The sequence below is a fragment of the Pelophylax lessonae genome (genome assembly GCF_965119305.1).
Source record: "Pelophylax lessonae genome assembly, chromosome: 1".
NCBI classification, from domain to species: domain Eukaryota; kingdom Metazoa; phylum Chordata; class Amphibia; order Anura; family Ranidae; genus Pelophylax; species Pelophylax lessonae.
In genome coordinates, this window is record NC_138768.1 from 695,379,046 (window position 1) to 695,394,215 (window position 15,170).

Sequence of the window (15,170 nt, forward strand, 5' to 3'; positions counted from 1 at the left end):
GTGAAGCTTGGCTTCAGTTTGCTAGACCTTCCACCTCTCCAGACGATCAATGCAGTTGTTCAAATGTACCCCTTTTATCTTGCCACTCCTGAACCGCCCACCGCATATACACTGCGGCAGGGCGACCCGGCTGCGCAAAATCGTCTACATGTAGTTGATTTTGTGCTGGGGTTTTTTGTGCTGCTCCTGCTGTGATTGGACACAGCAGGAGCCAATGAGTGGGTCCGGGGACCGCAAAGGCCTGCCGGGACCCACCGATCGTTACGCGGAATGACAGAACGGCGGTCTTTCTATGCAAGCAAGGCAGACCGCTGTTCTGTCACAGCTAAGCTGAAAGATAGATCTCTCTCTTCCTCTAATACAAGGATCCTCAAACTACGGCCCTCCAGCTATTGTGGAACTACACATCCCATGAGGCATTGTAAAACTCTGACATTCACAGACATGACTAGGCATGAATGGGAATTGTAGTAACTGAACAACTGGAGGGCCATAGTTTGAAGAACCCTGCTCTAGCGAATGCCAGTCCCAGTACAGTTAGAAATCACTCCCTAGGAGCACACTTAACCCCTTGATCACCCCTAGTGTTAACTAGTGATCGACCGATATCGTTTTTTTCGTTGCCGATACCGATATTTTGGCCAATGCATATCTGTATCGTATGACCCCAAACCCCTCCTCTGCGCTTAAAAGCATTCAAAACGCCTAGTTTGGCTGTTTTGAATGCTGTCATTTTTTTTAATCTGGCGCCAGTACCCAGAAGTGATGTCATGACATCACTTCCAGGTTTTTGCATGGGGACCCGATCAGAGCTGAATGCGTCTTTAAAAGGGGCTTCGGCGGCCGTGCAGGCTGGTTGCCCGGGTCTCCCGGTGGGACAGGAGACCCGGGCGAGCCGCGAAAGGGTGGATGTCCTCTCCTGCTACTTGTAATGGCAGCCGAGCGGCTTCTCAGCCGCATCGGGTGTCATTACAAGACAGCCAACCCTCGGCTATAGACGCCGGTGCAAGCACTTTCCCGAAATATCGGTAACCTCGGGAGCCGATTACGATATATCGGGGAAAGTGCATATCGGCCCTCGATATATCAGCTTTGCAGATAATCAGTCGATCCCTAGTGTTAACCCCTTCCCTGCCAGTGTAGTTTATATAGTAACTGCATTTTTTTTTTAGCATTGATCACCGTATTGGTGTCACTGGTCCCCAAAAAGTGTCACTTAGTGTCAGATTTGTCCATCGCAATGTCTCAGTCCCGCTAAAAATCGCTCATCGCCGCCATTACTAGTAAAAACAATTTAAAAAAAATAAAGTCCATAAATGTATCCAATAGTTTGAAGATGCTATAACATTTTTGCGTAAACCAATCAAAATCCGCTTAGAATTTTTTTTACCAAAAATTTGTAGCAGAATACATATTGGACTAAATTGATGAAAAAATTAGATTTTTAAAAACATTTTTATTGGGAATGTTTTAACCACTTAAGCCCCAGAAGATTTTACCCCCTTCCTGACCAGGGGGTATTTTGCGATTCGGCACTGCGTGACTTTAACGGACAATTGCGCGGTCGTGTGACGCTGTACCTAAACGAATTTGACGTCCTTTTTTTTTCCACAAACCGAGCTTTCTTTTGGTGGTATTTGATCACCTGTGCGATTTTTTTTGATCATGCGCTATAAACAAAAAAAGAGCGTCAATTTTGCAAAAATGACAATATTTTTCAAATTTTTTTATATGAAATTCCCCAAAAATCAAAATTTTTTTAACATTTTCGGCCAATTTGTTTTATGCTACATATGTTTGGTAAATAAAATCGCAAAAAGCGTATTTTGATTGGTTTGCTCAAAAGTTATCGCGTTTACTAACAAAGGGAAAGATTTTTGTCATTTTTGTTGTTTTTTTTTTAACGCGTAATGGCGGCGATCTGCGATTTTTTTTTTTTTTTTTGCGGTACTGCGACATTGCGGCGGACAGATCGGACCCTTGACTGACATTTTTGACACTTTTGGGGTTACCAGTGACATTTCTACAGTAATCAGTGCTATACATATGCACTCTTACTGTAAAATTACACTGGCAGTGAAGGGGTTAACTTTATTTGAGAGGGAGGGGCTGTGTGTGTCCCTAGGGGCGTGATTCTAACTGTGATTGGCTGTGGCTTGAGCTGTAGGAACAATGATCAACGGTCCTACATAGTAGAACCGTATGATCATTGTTTCTACACAGGGGAGAATGACAGGCGGCTTGTTTACACTAGCCGCCTGCCTTTCTCCCTCTCCCCCGACGATCGCTGAGTGACCGGCAGACATCGGGTCCGCCGGTCACACGCGCGGGGGTGTCCGTGACCGTGCGGGAGCCCGCTTTCCAGTGCCTCACAGGCTAGTGACGTATATATATACACGTCACTTTGCCTGTGAGGGGCTGACCGCCGCAGTATATCTACTTGCGGCGGTCGGCAAGTGGTTAAAGCAGAATGTACAAAATGTTGCTTTTTTTTTTTCAAAATTGTGGGGTTTTTTTTGTTTATAGCGCAAAAAATAACTGCAGAGGTGATCGAATACCACCAAAAGAAATCTGTTTGTTTTATTTGGATAGAACGTCGCATGAGCATGCAATTTTCAGTAAAAGCAACACAGTGCCATATCGCAAAAATGGCCTTGTCATTAAGGGGGTAAAACCCACTGGAGCTGAAGTGGTTAATGTTGAGGGAACTCTAATACAGGAGGGGTGTTACTAGCCAGATCACCAGGAGAAAACAGAAAGAAAAAGCCTATAAAAAAATTAAAAAAAACAAATGCAGCCACCAGAGCTAATGATTTGTAAGCTGCAATATATTACACATTCTTGGTTTTGGGTTTAATACTGTATGCTTTTTAAGCCAAGCACTGCCTGCATGATTGGAAGAACCCTGAATATAACTGATAAAGGCAGATGGATCTATCTCTGCTAGGAAGGAAAGGGAAGGTGTGTCCCTCCGGTGTAAATCCATTTCCTTGAAATTCAGGTAATGATTTGGAGAGAATTTTGGCTCCTGTTTAAAATTGCTACCTGATGGCTGCATTTGGTAAATATTTCTGTAATTACAAAAAATTGGTATTGAACACCGTAATCTAACCACTTGCCTACCGGACCACTTCTGACATTTCTCTCCTACATCTAAAAATTTATTTTTTTGATAGAAAATTACTTGGAACCCTCAAAATGTATATTCAATTTTTTAAGTAAATGCCCTACAGAATAAAATAGTGGGTGTTGCAATTTTTTATTTGCACAGCTGTTTTTCAACAGCCAAAAAAAAAAAACATTTTAATGAATTTTAGTGAACGTAAACACTATATGTAATACCAAATTGTTTGGCAAAGTATAAAAAATTATGCAGTGCCGAGTAAATAGATACCAAACGTGTCATGCTTTAAAATTGCGCATACCCGTGGAATGGCGACAGGCTATGATATATTAAATTATCCTTAGGCAACCATTTAAAAGCTTTTACAGGTTACCAGTTTAGAGTTGCACAGGAAGTCTGGTCCCAGAATAATTTACATATTACATATGTGTCTGCGGGACCAACGCGTGCATTTACCATGGTTTTTAAAAGATATTTTTCAATTGTATTATATATATTTTTTATATCACTTTTATTGCTGTTAAAAGGAATGTAAACATCCTTGTGACAGCAATAGGCAGTTAGAAGTACTCTTTATGGAGAGATCTGGGGTCTATTAGACCTCAGATGTCTCCACTGTCTTCCAATGCAGTGATCAGACACAGATCAATCAGATTGACTGCTTCACTGGCCGCTAAACAATGAATTAAAACTGGAAGTGAATAAATCCTTGATGCTTCCCTTTTCTTACTTATTGCAGTGGGAGGAACAACATTAGTTCCTCCCACTGTGTCCGGGGGAGCCAATGCCACTGGTTGCATCTTTACCGAGCCCCCAGATTGTATGGTAGAGCCCGATAAATGCAGTGGAAGGGGGTGAGAATCTCCTTCCGCCACCTGTAAGAGTAATCCAGCGGCTGCTTAGCCGCTCAAATTACTTTTCTATAATAGAGAATCGCTGGCCCTAAAGAACAATACTGGGATCATGGTTGTAGCCTCAACCATGATCCTAGTATAACCTCTTTCTTACCAGGCAGTACATATGCAAACAGTGGTAGGGATTCTAGGAAGCGGTTAAAGACCTATATATTACATACCTACTCTTATGTAGGTTATTGTATGAGCTGTAGCTGGAAAGTAAAGACTAGAATAGCTACTATGAACTTTAATAAACATTTTGTTGTTCCTTACATAAGCAGTAAAGCATAAGGTAATTGTAAACCTGAGTTCTTTATTCTATCAGACATTCAAAGCTAAAATATTCACTCCATCAACAGTTTGAAGTGTTTTATTAATCACCTAAGGGCTAAGCCTATTTCTGACATTTCTGTTTACAAGTTTAAATCAGTATTTTTTGCTAGAAAATCACCTAGAATACCCAAACCTAATATATATATATTTTTTTAGCCAAGACTCTGGAGAATAAAATGGCAGTCGTTGCAATATTTTTTGTCATGCGGTATTTGCGCAGTGGTCTTTCAAACGCAAATGGTAGACAGAGCCGCGGGAAGGGGGGTGTCCCTTCCCGCTCGCTGGGATAACAGGCATCATCCCGGTACAACCACTTCTGCAAGTAGACGCGCAGGTACGTCGGTTTGCGGGAAGTGGTTAAAGCGGAGTTCCACCCAAAAGTGGAACTTCCGCTCATTTGCTTCCCCCCCCTCCTCCGGTGCCACATTTGGCACCTTTCAGGGGGGAGGGGGGGAATGGGTACCTGTTTTTGACTGGCACCCTTCCCCACTTCTGGGAGGCGGAACTTCACTTTTAAGGTACACAAGTGCTTTTCCGTATTCTGTCTTTATCTCTTAATTGTAGCCCTCCTATAGCTTTACTAAGCTTGCTGCCCTAATGTAAACACAGCCATTCGTCGCCATTTATTAGCCCTGATGATCATTTTTTTTTTTTTTTTTTTTTAGTAAATGCTTCTAGAAAGGCACTAATTCCTATACCTTGAAATATAATGCATTAAGGCTGAAGCTACATACAGTAGGTGAGAAATGTTTTCTCATGTTGGCAGTCACCGAATGAACTGCTAGCAAATTTAAATCCCTGTGTTTGAAATATTCTGATTGGCAACAAAAGGTTAAATCATTCTGCAGCATTAGAAATAACCCCAAATGTAGATTTTCCAACTTCGACATTTTGCAGTATCTCACAAAAGTGAGTACACCCCTCCCATTTTTGTATATTTTATTCTATCTTTTCATGTGACAACACTGAAGAAATTACACTTTGCTACAATGTAAAGTAGTGAGTGTACAGCTTGTATAACAGTGTAAATTTGCTGTCCCCTCAAAATTACTCAACACACAGCCATTCATTTCTAAACCACTGGCAACAAAAGCGAGTACACCCCTAAGTGAAAATGTCCAAAATGGGCCCAATAAGCCATTTTTCCTCCTCGGTGTCATGTAACTCGTTAGTGTTACAAGGTCTCAGGTGTGAATGGGGAGCAGGTGTGTTAAATTCTGTGTTGTCACTCTCGATCTCTCATACAATTAATGAAAGTTCAACATGGCACCTCATGGCAAAGAACTCTCTAAAGGATCTGAAAAAAAGAATTGTTGCACTACATAAAGATGGCCTAGGCTATGAGAAAATTTCCAAGACCCTGAAAAAGGGCTGCAGCACGGTGGCCATGACCATGCAGCGGTTTAACAAGACAGGTTCCACTCAGAACAGGCCTCGTCATGGTCGCTCAAAGAGGTTAAGTGAACGTACTCAGCGTCCTATCCAGAGGTCGTCTTTGGAAAATAGTGCTGCCAACTTTGCTGCAGAGGTTGAAGGGAGGTCAGCCTGTCAGTTCTCAGACCATATGCCCCACACTGCATGGCTGTCGTCCCAGAAGGAAGCCTCTTCTAAAGATGATGCACAAGAAAGCCTGCAAACAGTTTGCTGAAGACAGACTATGGACTTGGATTACTGGAACCATGTCCTGTGGTCTGATGAGACCAAGATAAACTTATTTGGTTCAGATGGTGTCAAGCGTGGTGTGGGCGGCATCCAGGTGAGGAGTACAAAGACAAGTGTGTCTTGCCTACAGTCAAGCATGGTGGTGAGAGTGTCATGGTCTGGGGCTGCATAAGTGCTGCCAGCACTGGGGAGCTACAGTTCATTGGGGGAACCATGAATGCCAACATGTACTGTGACATACTGAAGCAGAGCATGATCCCCTCCTTTCGGAGACTGGGCCGCGGGACAGTATTCTAATATAACGACCCCAAACACACCTCACTAAAGAAGCTGAGGGTAAAGGTGATGGACTGGCCAAGCATGTCTCTAGACCTAAACTCTATTGAGCATCTGTGGGGCATCCTCAAACGGAAGGTGGAGGAGTGCAAGGCCTCTAACATTCACCAGCTCCATGATGTCGTCATGGAGGAGTGGAAGAGGACTCCAGTGGCAACCTGTGAAGTGCTGCTGAACTCAATGCTCAAGAAGCTTGAGGCAGTGCTTGAAAATAATGGTGGCCTCACAAAATTTTGACACTTTGAGCCCAATTTGGACAATTTCACATAGAGGTGTACTCCTTTTATTGCCAGCAGTTTAGACATTAATGGCTGTGTATTGAGTTATTTTGAGGGGACAGCAAATGTACACGGTTATACAAGCTGTACACTCAATACTTTACATTGTAGCAGAGTGTCATTTCTTCAGTGTTGTCACATAAAAAGATATAATAAAATATTTACAAAAATGTGTAACTTTTGTGAGATACTGTACTTTAATTTCTTTTGTTCATTGACAAAGCTCCTAGATCTTCTTGACCATTGGATTATACTGCCCTCTACAGGAGTAGGACACTAGGCAGGAAAAAAAGTTATCATGCCTGTGGGGCATTCCCAGGGGGTATACTCCCACTTCCTGCTGTAGGCACTCCTTTCCTTTTTAAACTGATTTTTTTCCACCTATTAGTGCGACCCAAAATCCGCTCTGCTCTAGGTCAGCCACAACATAGCCCCACTGGACAGGGGCTGGCCGGCGAGTTAAACGTCTCTTGAGGATGCTCAGACCTGGTTATGGCCTGAGTCGCAGCGTACCTCTGGCCCGCAGCACCCTCATTCCAAGAAGGTGCAGTGGTCTGCCTGGAGTGGTGCCCACCCGGTTTCCATGGTGTGGTAAGTAGTGTCCCCCCCTTTGACTGGTGGCCTGTTGGGGTGGACGTGGGCCCCTCCCTGGGATGGTCGGACCCCCCCCCGAGTTCCCATCCTTCCCGCAGAGCACCCCCTATTTTATCGGGGTCCTGCTTTGGACCACCCCCCATTTGTCCACATCTAGCTCCCCCCCCCCAGGGGTGTCCATACAGACCTGGCTGCTTTAGGGATAACAGCGGATGCTGGGGGCGGGGGGGGGTCCCCGGCTGCTACAAGCGCGTTTTTGGGGGGTGGGTTCTGGTGGGCTCCTGCCGGGGCACCCTCTTCCTGCCAATTCTTTTCTGGGGGTCTCAGGAGCCACCATTTAGCCGTCGGTGGCTGCTGTATTTATCGGCGCCAGGTTTGTGTAGTCCAGCGGCCATTTTCTTGAAGTTCCTTTTCTCTGATCGCCGCACGGCGTGCAGCTGAACACTGCTCTTTTCCTGGGTCGGTGTAGTGAGTCCCTGGGGGGGGGGGGGGGTAAATGGCTCTCCCTCTTCTCTGCTATAGCAGCAACTTGGTGAGCTGGGAGCTGCGGTGCTGATTGTGCAGCTGTGGGAATTTTTAGCAGAGTCTTTTTTTTTCCCCTTTTTCCTAAGGTAGTCCCTGGGTTAACCATGGAGCCCCTGGAGCATGTTTCACCACCTGACCCTCTCTCAGAGGCTGCGGGGCCCAGTCTGCTTTGTCTGCTATGACGGCAGTCCTGGAGTCACTAGTGTCCAAGGTGGATATGGTCCTGAAAAACAGATTCTGAGGCTGATTTCGCCGCTGCAGATGCGAGTCTCCTTTACTGGGTCTGCATCCACGTACCCGGAGTGCTCGGATAGTGGGGATGATTCCTCTTCCACTACAGCTGCGCACGACAAGGCGCTAGTGGATGCACTGATTGTAGCAGTGCGGGAAACTTTAAAACTGGAAGACGCTGCTACTGCAGCGTCTGGGGAGCCGGTATGTTTCGGTACCCGCAAATCCTCTGAGGCGACAAGGGTGTTTCCCTTTCCCGCCTATTTTGACAAAAATTGTCACGAGTCAGTGAGGTTCACCTAAATGTAATGTTGGGGGGGGTGCCTAAGCGTTTCGCTAGAAGGTACCCTTTTGCAGAGTCCCTGTTAAAAAAGCTGGCAGTCCCACCTGTGGTGGACTCTCAGGTTTCCAGGTTTTCAGGTTTCCGGTCTTTGTCCTCAAATGTGATACAGCTGGTCACCGATGTCCCTTGGAGACTCCCTCTCAGAGAAGATCTTGTGGCTCAAGGTCTGATCTTCCATCCTGCTTTACAGCTGCTGGCTTTAAGGGCGTGGCTATTGAAAGCCAGGTGCTAAGGAATAGGGGGGTGTCAGAATCGGTGATTCCCGCGTTGGTAAAAGCTAGAAAATCTACTTCTAGGAAGATTTATCATCGTGTCTGGAAGGCGTATATTACGTAACGTGAGGCTCAGGGGGGTTTCCCCCGTTCTTTTATTGTGGCTAGCATTTTGGAATTCCTCCAAAAAAGGGTAGATCAAGCTTTGCCTTGGGTACCATCAAGGGCCATTTTGGCCTTGGTAATTTTCTTTCAACACCCTTTGGCTACGCGCTCCTTGATTCATACTTGTTTCCAGGGGGTCCACCACTTGGCTCCCCCGGTAAGATCTTCGTTGCCCCTGTGTGACCTCAATTTGGTGCTGTTGGTTCTTCAGAAACCACCTTTTGAACCTATTAGAGATTCCGCTGCTCACTTTGACACAGAAGCTAGCCTTCTTGGTGGCTATTACTTCTGCAGGCAGGGGATTGGAGTTGGCTCCGTTGTCTTGTCATTCCCCTTATCTGGTGGTCCACAGAGACAAAGTAGTACTATGTCCCTGCCAGGCGTTCCTTTCTAAGGTCATTTCTGGTTTTCATTTAAATAAAGACATTGTGTTGCCTTCCTTGTGTTCTAAGGCTCCATGTACACGGGACGCTGGAAATGGCCGTTTAGGAGCAGTTGGGCGTTTTTTTCAGAAGCCCCTGAACCCATCTACATTTTATCTTATCTGTCTATGTACACCAGGTCGTTTACAGTCATTTGCAGGCAGTTGCGTTCAGGGACTGTTTTTAGAACGCAATTATTTGCTTTCGAACGTGTGTTTCCCGGCGTTTCAAACGCACAAACGCGTCTGAACGCGATGACCCGCGTTTAGCGTTCGCGTTTTTCCATTTTAAAGGGGAATCATTTTTTTGACCTCTAGGAACGCTTCTAAACGCAAACGCCCGCAAACGCTGCTAAACGCCCGCTAAACGCGGGTACAAACGCGACTGAACGGACGTTTCAAACGTCCTAAAAATTCCAGCATTCAAAGGGACTTTTAACAACGTCCCGTGTACATGGAGCCTAAGCCTAAACACCCTAAAGAGCTTGTCTTGCATTCCCTGGATGTGGTTCGAACAATCAGGGTGTATCTGGCGGTGACTGAGTCATGTAGGAAATCTGACTCACGATTTGTCGCTAAGGATGGACTTCGTAAAGGGCTGGCTGCGTCTGCTGTGACCATTTTCAGATGGATCAGGCAGACGGTGGTGCAGGCCTATTTTGTTAAGGGTGAGGATCCTCCTTTCCCTGTTAAGAAGCATTATACACTGCTTTGGGACGTCCCAACGATCAAGAAGCAATCTGGAGCTGTGTCCGTCAATGAATGAAAAATAATTTTTGTCTTGCCGCAATATCTATTTCTCCTATGTTCATTGACTGATACAGCACCCACCCCTCTATTGAGTTGGGTTATATGTTATTCTGACACTGCTTGTTACAAAACTGAAGACCTATAGCAGGAAGTGGGAGAATACCCCCTGGGACTGCCCCATAGGCCTCGTTTTTTTCCTGCCTAGTGTCCTACTCCTGTAGGGGGCAGCATAACCCAATGGTCAAGAAGATCTAGAGCTGTGTCCATCAATGAACATCAGAGAAAAGCATTTTACGGTAAGACAAAAATCCAATTTTTCACTAGATTCAACATTCCTTGTTGCATTAATTAATTTCCCTATAAATAAAATACCAGAGGACAGTTCTTAATTGCGAGAAGAATAGACGCCTTGCCTTAGGCCGGCCATAGATGGTTCAAATCTTGGCTGGTTCAGCAGGAATCGGGTGAGATATGATCAGTGTATGGGTAGGCAAATGTATTAAGTTGATCAAACTTCAGTATGAATAGCTTACCGGATTTACTTGCAGTTATTGCTAGCAGCTGGTATTGCCGTTGGCAATAATGACTTTTCCCTATGACTAAGCTCCAGGGGGTGGAACAAAATGCGTTGGCCTGGCGGGAGCCTAGTCTGAGGTTGTCTTTCTCGTACCGCTGTAGGACTCTGTGGATGTGCGGCACCAGTGATCTTTTCTCTTTTCTTTTCATCAATAATGACTGTCTTCTGGCGAGGACTGCTTTCCCCAAACCCCCCCCCCCCCAACCAGGAGAATACAATGTCTCGGCAGGGAGGATTTCTCTGTTAGCACTGTCTGTTGATGGGGCAATCGTGCAGATTTCTTTGGGTTGCAGGAAAGAAATTTGCATGGTTTATAGTCTTCCTTAGTAACCGCTTTCATGATTTGAGAACAAGTTAGAGAATAAAAGCAAACACACATAGGAAAACTGCTGCTATTGGCAATGGCTCAATTTTCCCTCCTGATTTGATTAATCAATTTCATCAGTGTAGCAATCTTTTCTTGGCTTTAAAAAAGGCGTGCTGCTGGTTGCTTTAAATAAAACTGCTGTATTTTGCTGCTGTTAAACATTCATTTCACATTTACTTGCTTTGCTGTTTGATATAAGAATTTCATGCCTCCTCTCACAAATGAAATGACTAACCAACATAACTATTAGGCCATCTGCTCGATATGTTCCACTTTGTGATGTTATCTTGCTTGCTCTAGTAAATTTAAGAAAGCAACTGTCAGATTTCAAAGCTTAATTTTTATTGGCTAATATTACGTTGGGGGCAGCTTGATGAGTGCAGGGTTTTTACTTCTGTACTTTCCTATAAAATAAAATATTTTATGTGCATAAAATGGCACTAAATGGCTATTTAGTACCCAGGTGCCCATAATCCCAAGGATGTTCTAATGTGAACATATCAGTTGTTCTAGTTCCTGCACCACACTATTGGCAGGAGTGTCTGCAATATAGTGACTGGCCAGTCAGGTTTCAGACCAGGAAGGTTGGTTGATGCATGTTTACCAGAATGTCTTTGAGATTCGGGGTATCTGGTGCTCAGTAGCTGAATTTACAGCAGGCAGCACAAGGTGCCTGTTGTGTAGTAGTTTAATCTTGATGTAGTTAAAGTAAAACAGAAGGCAAAGCATTTTGTTTTAGATTGAGAAGAGATTAGAAACACCTGTCAGGTTTTTATTGATGTCTTTGTAAATGTTTTGGAGGTTTCTCTCTAATAGTCCTGTTGGCCATTATTTTTAAAAGTAAAAGAAAATCCCAAATTTTAAGTAGTCACCAGAACAGAAAAAAGAGGAAATTTCCAGCGGTGACTAATTCTGGTGACCCTGACAACTACTTTGAAGGAATTTTCTCTTATTGCCCATTGTATCTAGGGGAAGTAAAGGAGGACAGGGATGCAAAAAATTCCTGATATGGGTTCTAAACCTCCCCTCCCTCGTTATTCAAAATTACAAAGAAATATTTTGCCTTCAGTTCTTTAAGATTCCCTTTAAGAATCACATGGTATATATCCAAAAGTCACATCTCCTTTGGAGAGGCTCATTTACATGCACTTCTGGGAGGCCTTCTCTGAAATCGTCCTACTCTAATCTGTTAAGAAATGGTAGGTTTTTCAGATCTTGTACTGCTATGCCAATTTTGAAGACTTCAGAAAGTGTAGCTACATTTAAAGCGCTAGTAAAACACAGCATTAAAAAAAAAAATAATAAAATCCCCCTGCAAGGCAATGGCATAATGTGCTAGGATGCATCGCATACTGGCACATTATGAAATACTTGGCTTAGAACAACGCCCTCCAGCAGTGTGCTGTCGCCACTGACAGGGCTTCCATCTTCCTCCAGTCTTCCTTCTGGGTTTGCTGGCTCTGGTCCTTTGAATGGCTGAGCCGCAATGATGTCACTCCCGCGAATGCTCAGGGGGAAGGGACAGCACAGTATGCATCCAGTGTGAATATCTCCTAAACACTGCATATTTAGGGAATATTCACTGTACCTATAGGTAAACCTTATTATAGGCTTAACTGGAGGTACGAGTTCAAAAAAGGAGTCTACTACCACTTTAAGATGCAGGATCCAGGTTGCTGATATATCTTAAAATGGAACTAAATATCCTTAAATTCCCTGCCTCAAAACTACCATGCAGCTTGACCGACTTGGGTCCCTTTGACAGTCCTTCATTTCATTCTGGCAGCAAACCCATGTCTGTTGTTAAGGTGCAGTCAGAATGAATTGCACTGCCTGCACCATTGCCGTAACACAATGCAATAGTGTGAATGGGCCCAAAATGTTGGCAGCATTTGCATATAGGGTGCAGTGTTTCAAAAGGCCTCAACCAAGTAAATAGAGCATGAAAAATCTTCCTATTAAGCAGAGCTATTTTATGGTCCTCTGGGTAGAATTTAGTATATTGTACCTTGGCACTCAGAATGGCTACCCCCGATGTGTCTAATTTAGAAGTATATTTTAATAAAGATGCATTGGCCTGTACCTAGATTTCTTTCAAATTTAAGCTAACCAAGTTGTTTAAATATAGTAATCAGGATAACTATCACATAGTCACAATTTAATGTCTTCTCTCTGTAGATTCCCATATTTAATTTCTTCATTGTTTGTCTGTGTACATTGAGCTTGTCATGTGATACAGGGCTATAAATGATGTATTATTATATAAGACTGCCAAACTGAGTGTAATCTTCATGTTTGTTTGGACCATATACAAGTAATGGTTCTAATCTCCCACGCCCTTTTTTTTTTTTTTTTTAATAAGGCTGACAATCGTAATTGTGCGTCCTTAACCTACCTTTGATTTACCAATTCCATGTGCTAGTCTAATAATGGCTCTTGGTCAGTAAATAGCCAGTGATTTAGGATAAGTATAAGATTGTTTAATGAACTCATACTCTTATAATATGATACACATATCTCTTAATTTATTAAGCATGTTTTGCTGTTGAGAAGGCTGCTGCACATCATCAGCAAAGCTACTAAAACACAATAATGTTATTGGTGGTGGTCTGCTCCTTTCTAAACATACATGATCCCGCTATCGGCATTATAGACGCTTTCCTCTTACATAATGATCCAGCAGCCAAAACTTCATGTCTCCTGTTAATAAGGTCTTTGATTTATTAACCCTCTTTCTTTTTCTTAGACGCCTCCTTGGCATTATCACAAAAAAAGATATCCTCCGTCATATGGCCCAAATGGCAAACTACGACCCAGAGTCAATAATGTTCAACTGAACATAATCCAAGAAGAAGAGCAAGAAGAGAGTGAAGAGGGGGTTTTTTTGTTGAAGAACACTCTACCCTGATAGAGTAATTTGGCACATTGGTAAAAATGAAGATGATCTGTTTTACAGCAAAGTTGTCTCCCTGCTTGCACGACTACAGAAGAAGGTGCTGAGCTGTGTTGGGTCATCTGCTGTGAATAACTTGCCACTAGAGGGCAGTGTAATACTGTGACTGTGAGAGCATGAAATAAAGGGCAAGTCTGGTACAGGATTGTTTTAGATTTGGCAAATGTATCCCTGTTGTATACAGGAAATATCCTGAATTGAGCCATCATTATTCAAGACTTGCTACCCTTTTTATCATTGAAGGAAATCTGGTGTTCATGCTATCTACTGTCCGATAACTATACTACGTTTTGTACATTCCAGGACAGATTTAATTTCTCGCTATACCCTACCTTCTTCTATCACTCCTCACCCAAACCCCCCACCCCCCATTCCTCAATTTACTCCACGAGGAGTCACTTAATGCAGCAAAGTCTCATATTGAGATATACTGCCATTATCACAAAGAATCCTCAACATATGTTTGTGCCATAAAGCAGTTGGCTTGGTGCAGGGATGCTGAAAAATGCATAGGATAGATGGCACTTCTTTGGCTCAACAGTTAAGAAAACTGGATTGTTTCAAATTATCGTGCTCTGTTCCATGGTGTGAAGTGGTTTATGCAATTTTATTTTTGTATGCTGGGAAACCCTTTAATTTACTAATGTTTTGCAGTGTTAAGACTATGATAAATGTCCCTGATCATTGACCTCGCTACAGGACAGAGTAATAATGAGAGCTGGATGAACTGACAGTTTGTCATGAGATGGTTATAGCACTGCACTATATGATGCTTCAGGAAACCCGTGGAATACATACATTTACCCTGACCTGTTATTACCAACCAACCATAATTATACAACCGGCACTGAGAACAATTACTCTACCTACATAATGTTAGAAGTTTAATGATGTGACCGTGGAAAATGTTCCTTTGTATTTATATTCTGTTCGATGTTAAATCAGTCATGACAGTTTCAGGGAACTTGGAAAACAATTGAAGGAGAAACTTGATTTATAATTGCACTAATCGCACATCACTAACTAGTGTGGTCATTGATCTACTGATTGATTGAACTGGAGGAAATTTTAGATTATATTTGACACTGGAGATTAATTATATTTGATTTTGGTAATATTTAAATGCTTAAAAATAATTTTTGGTTCATCAGGTTTTGGAGAAAACACCCAAACCAATTGCCATGGAGAAAAAAGCTCCCACAAAATGTTTTCTTTCCTTGAGTGTTCTTTTTAATTTTTTTTTATAGTGAGTAAATGGATAAGGAACTAGTGAAAATTATACATATTAATTGCACTAAAGTTACCATGCCAATCTTATCCACATTGCTTCACTATGGCTCAGCAGGGATGATAACCGAACCTTTGCCCAGTCTTCAGAATGCGAATTTAAAACATTTTCTACT

At 43.1% G+C, this 15,170-nt stretch overlaps 1 protein-coding gene across 4 annotated transcripts in view; it reads left to right on the forward strand.

The window, feature by feature from the left end:
* The window catches only part of CLCN3 (chloride voltage-gated channel 3), a 198,086-nt gene extending 183,180 nt beyond the window's left edge, over positions 1 to 14,906 (forward strand). For 3 of the 4 annotated variants that reach the window (XM_082243985.1, XM_082243987.1, XM_082243986.1), the window contains one exon: positions 13,561 to 14,906. In XM_082243985.1, the coding sequence (XP_082100111.1) occupies positions 13,561 to 13,722 (162 nt within the window). In that variant the 3' untranslated portion in view covers positions 13,723 to 14,906. The remainder of the gene's footprint in view (positions 1 to 13,560) is intronic. The other variant, XM_082243988.1, reaches the window with a different exon arrangement.
* Positions 14,907 to 15,170: the final 264 nt, after the last annotated feature.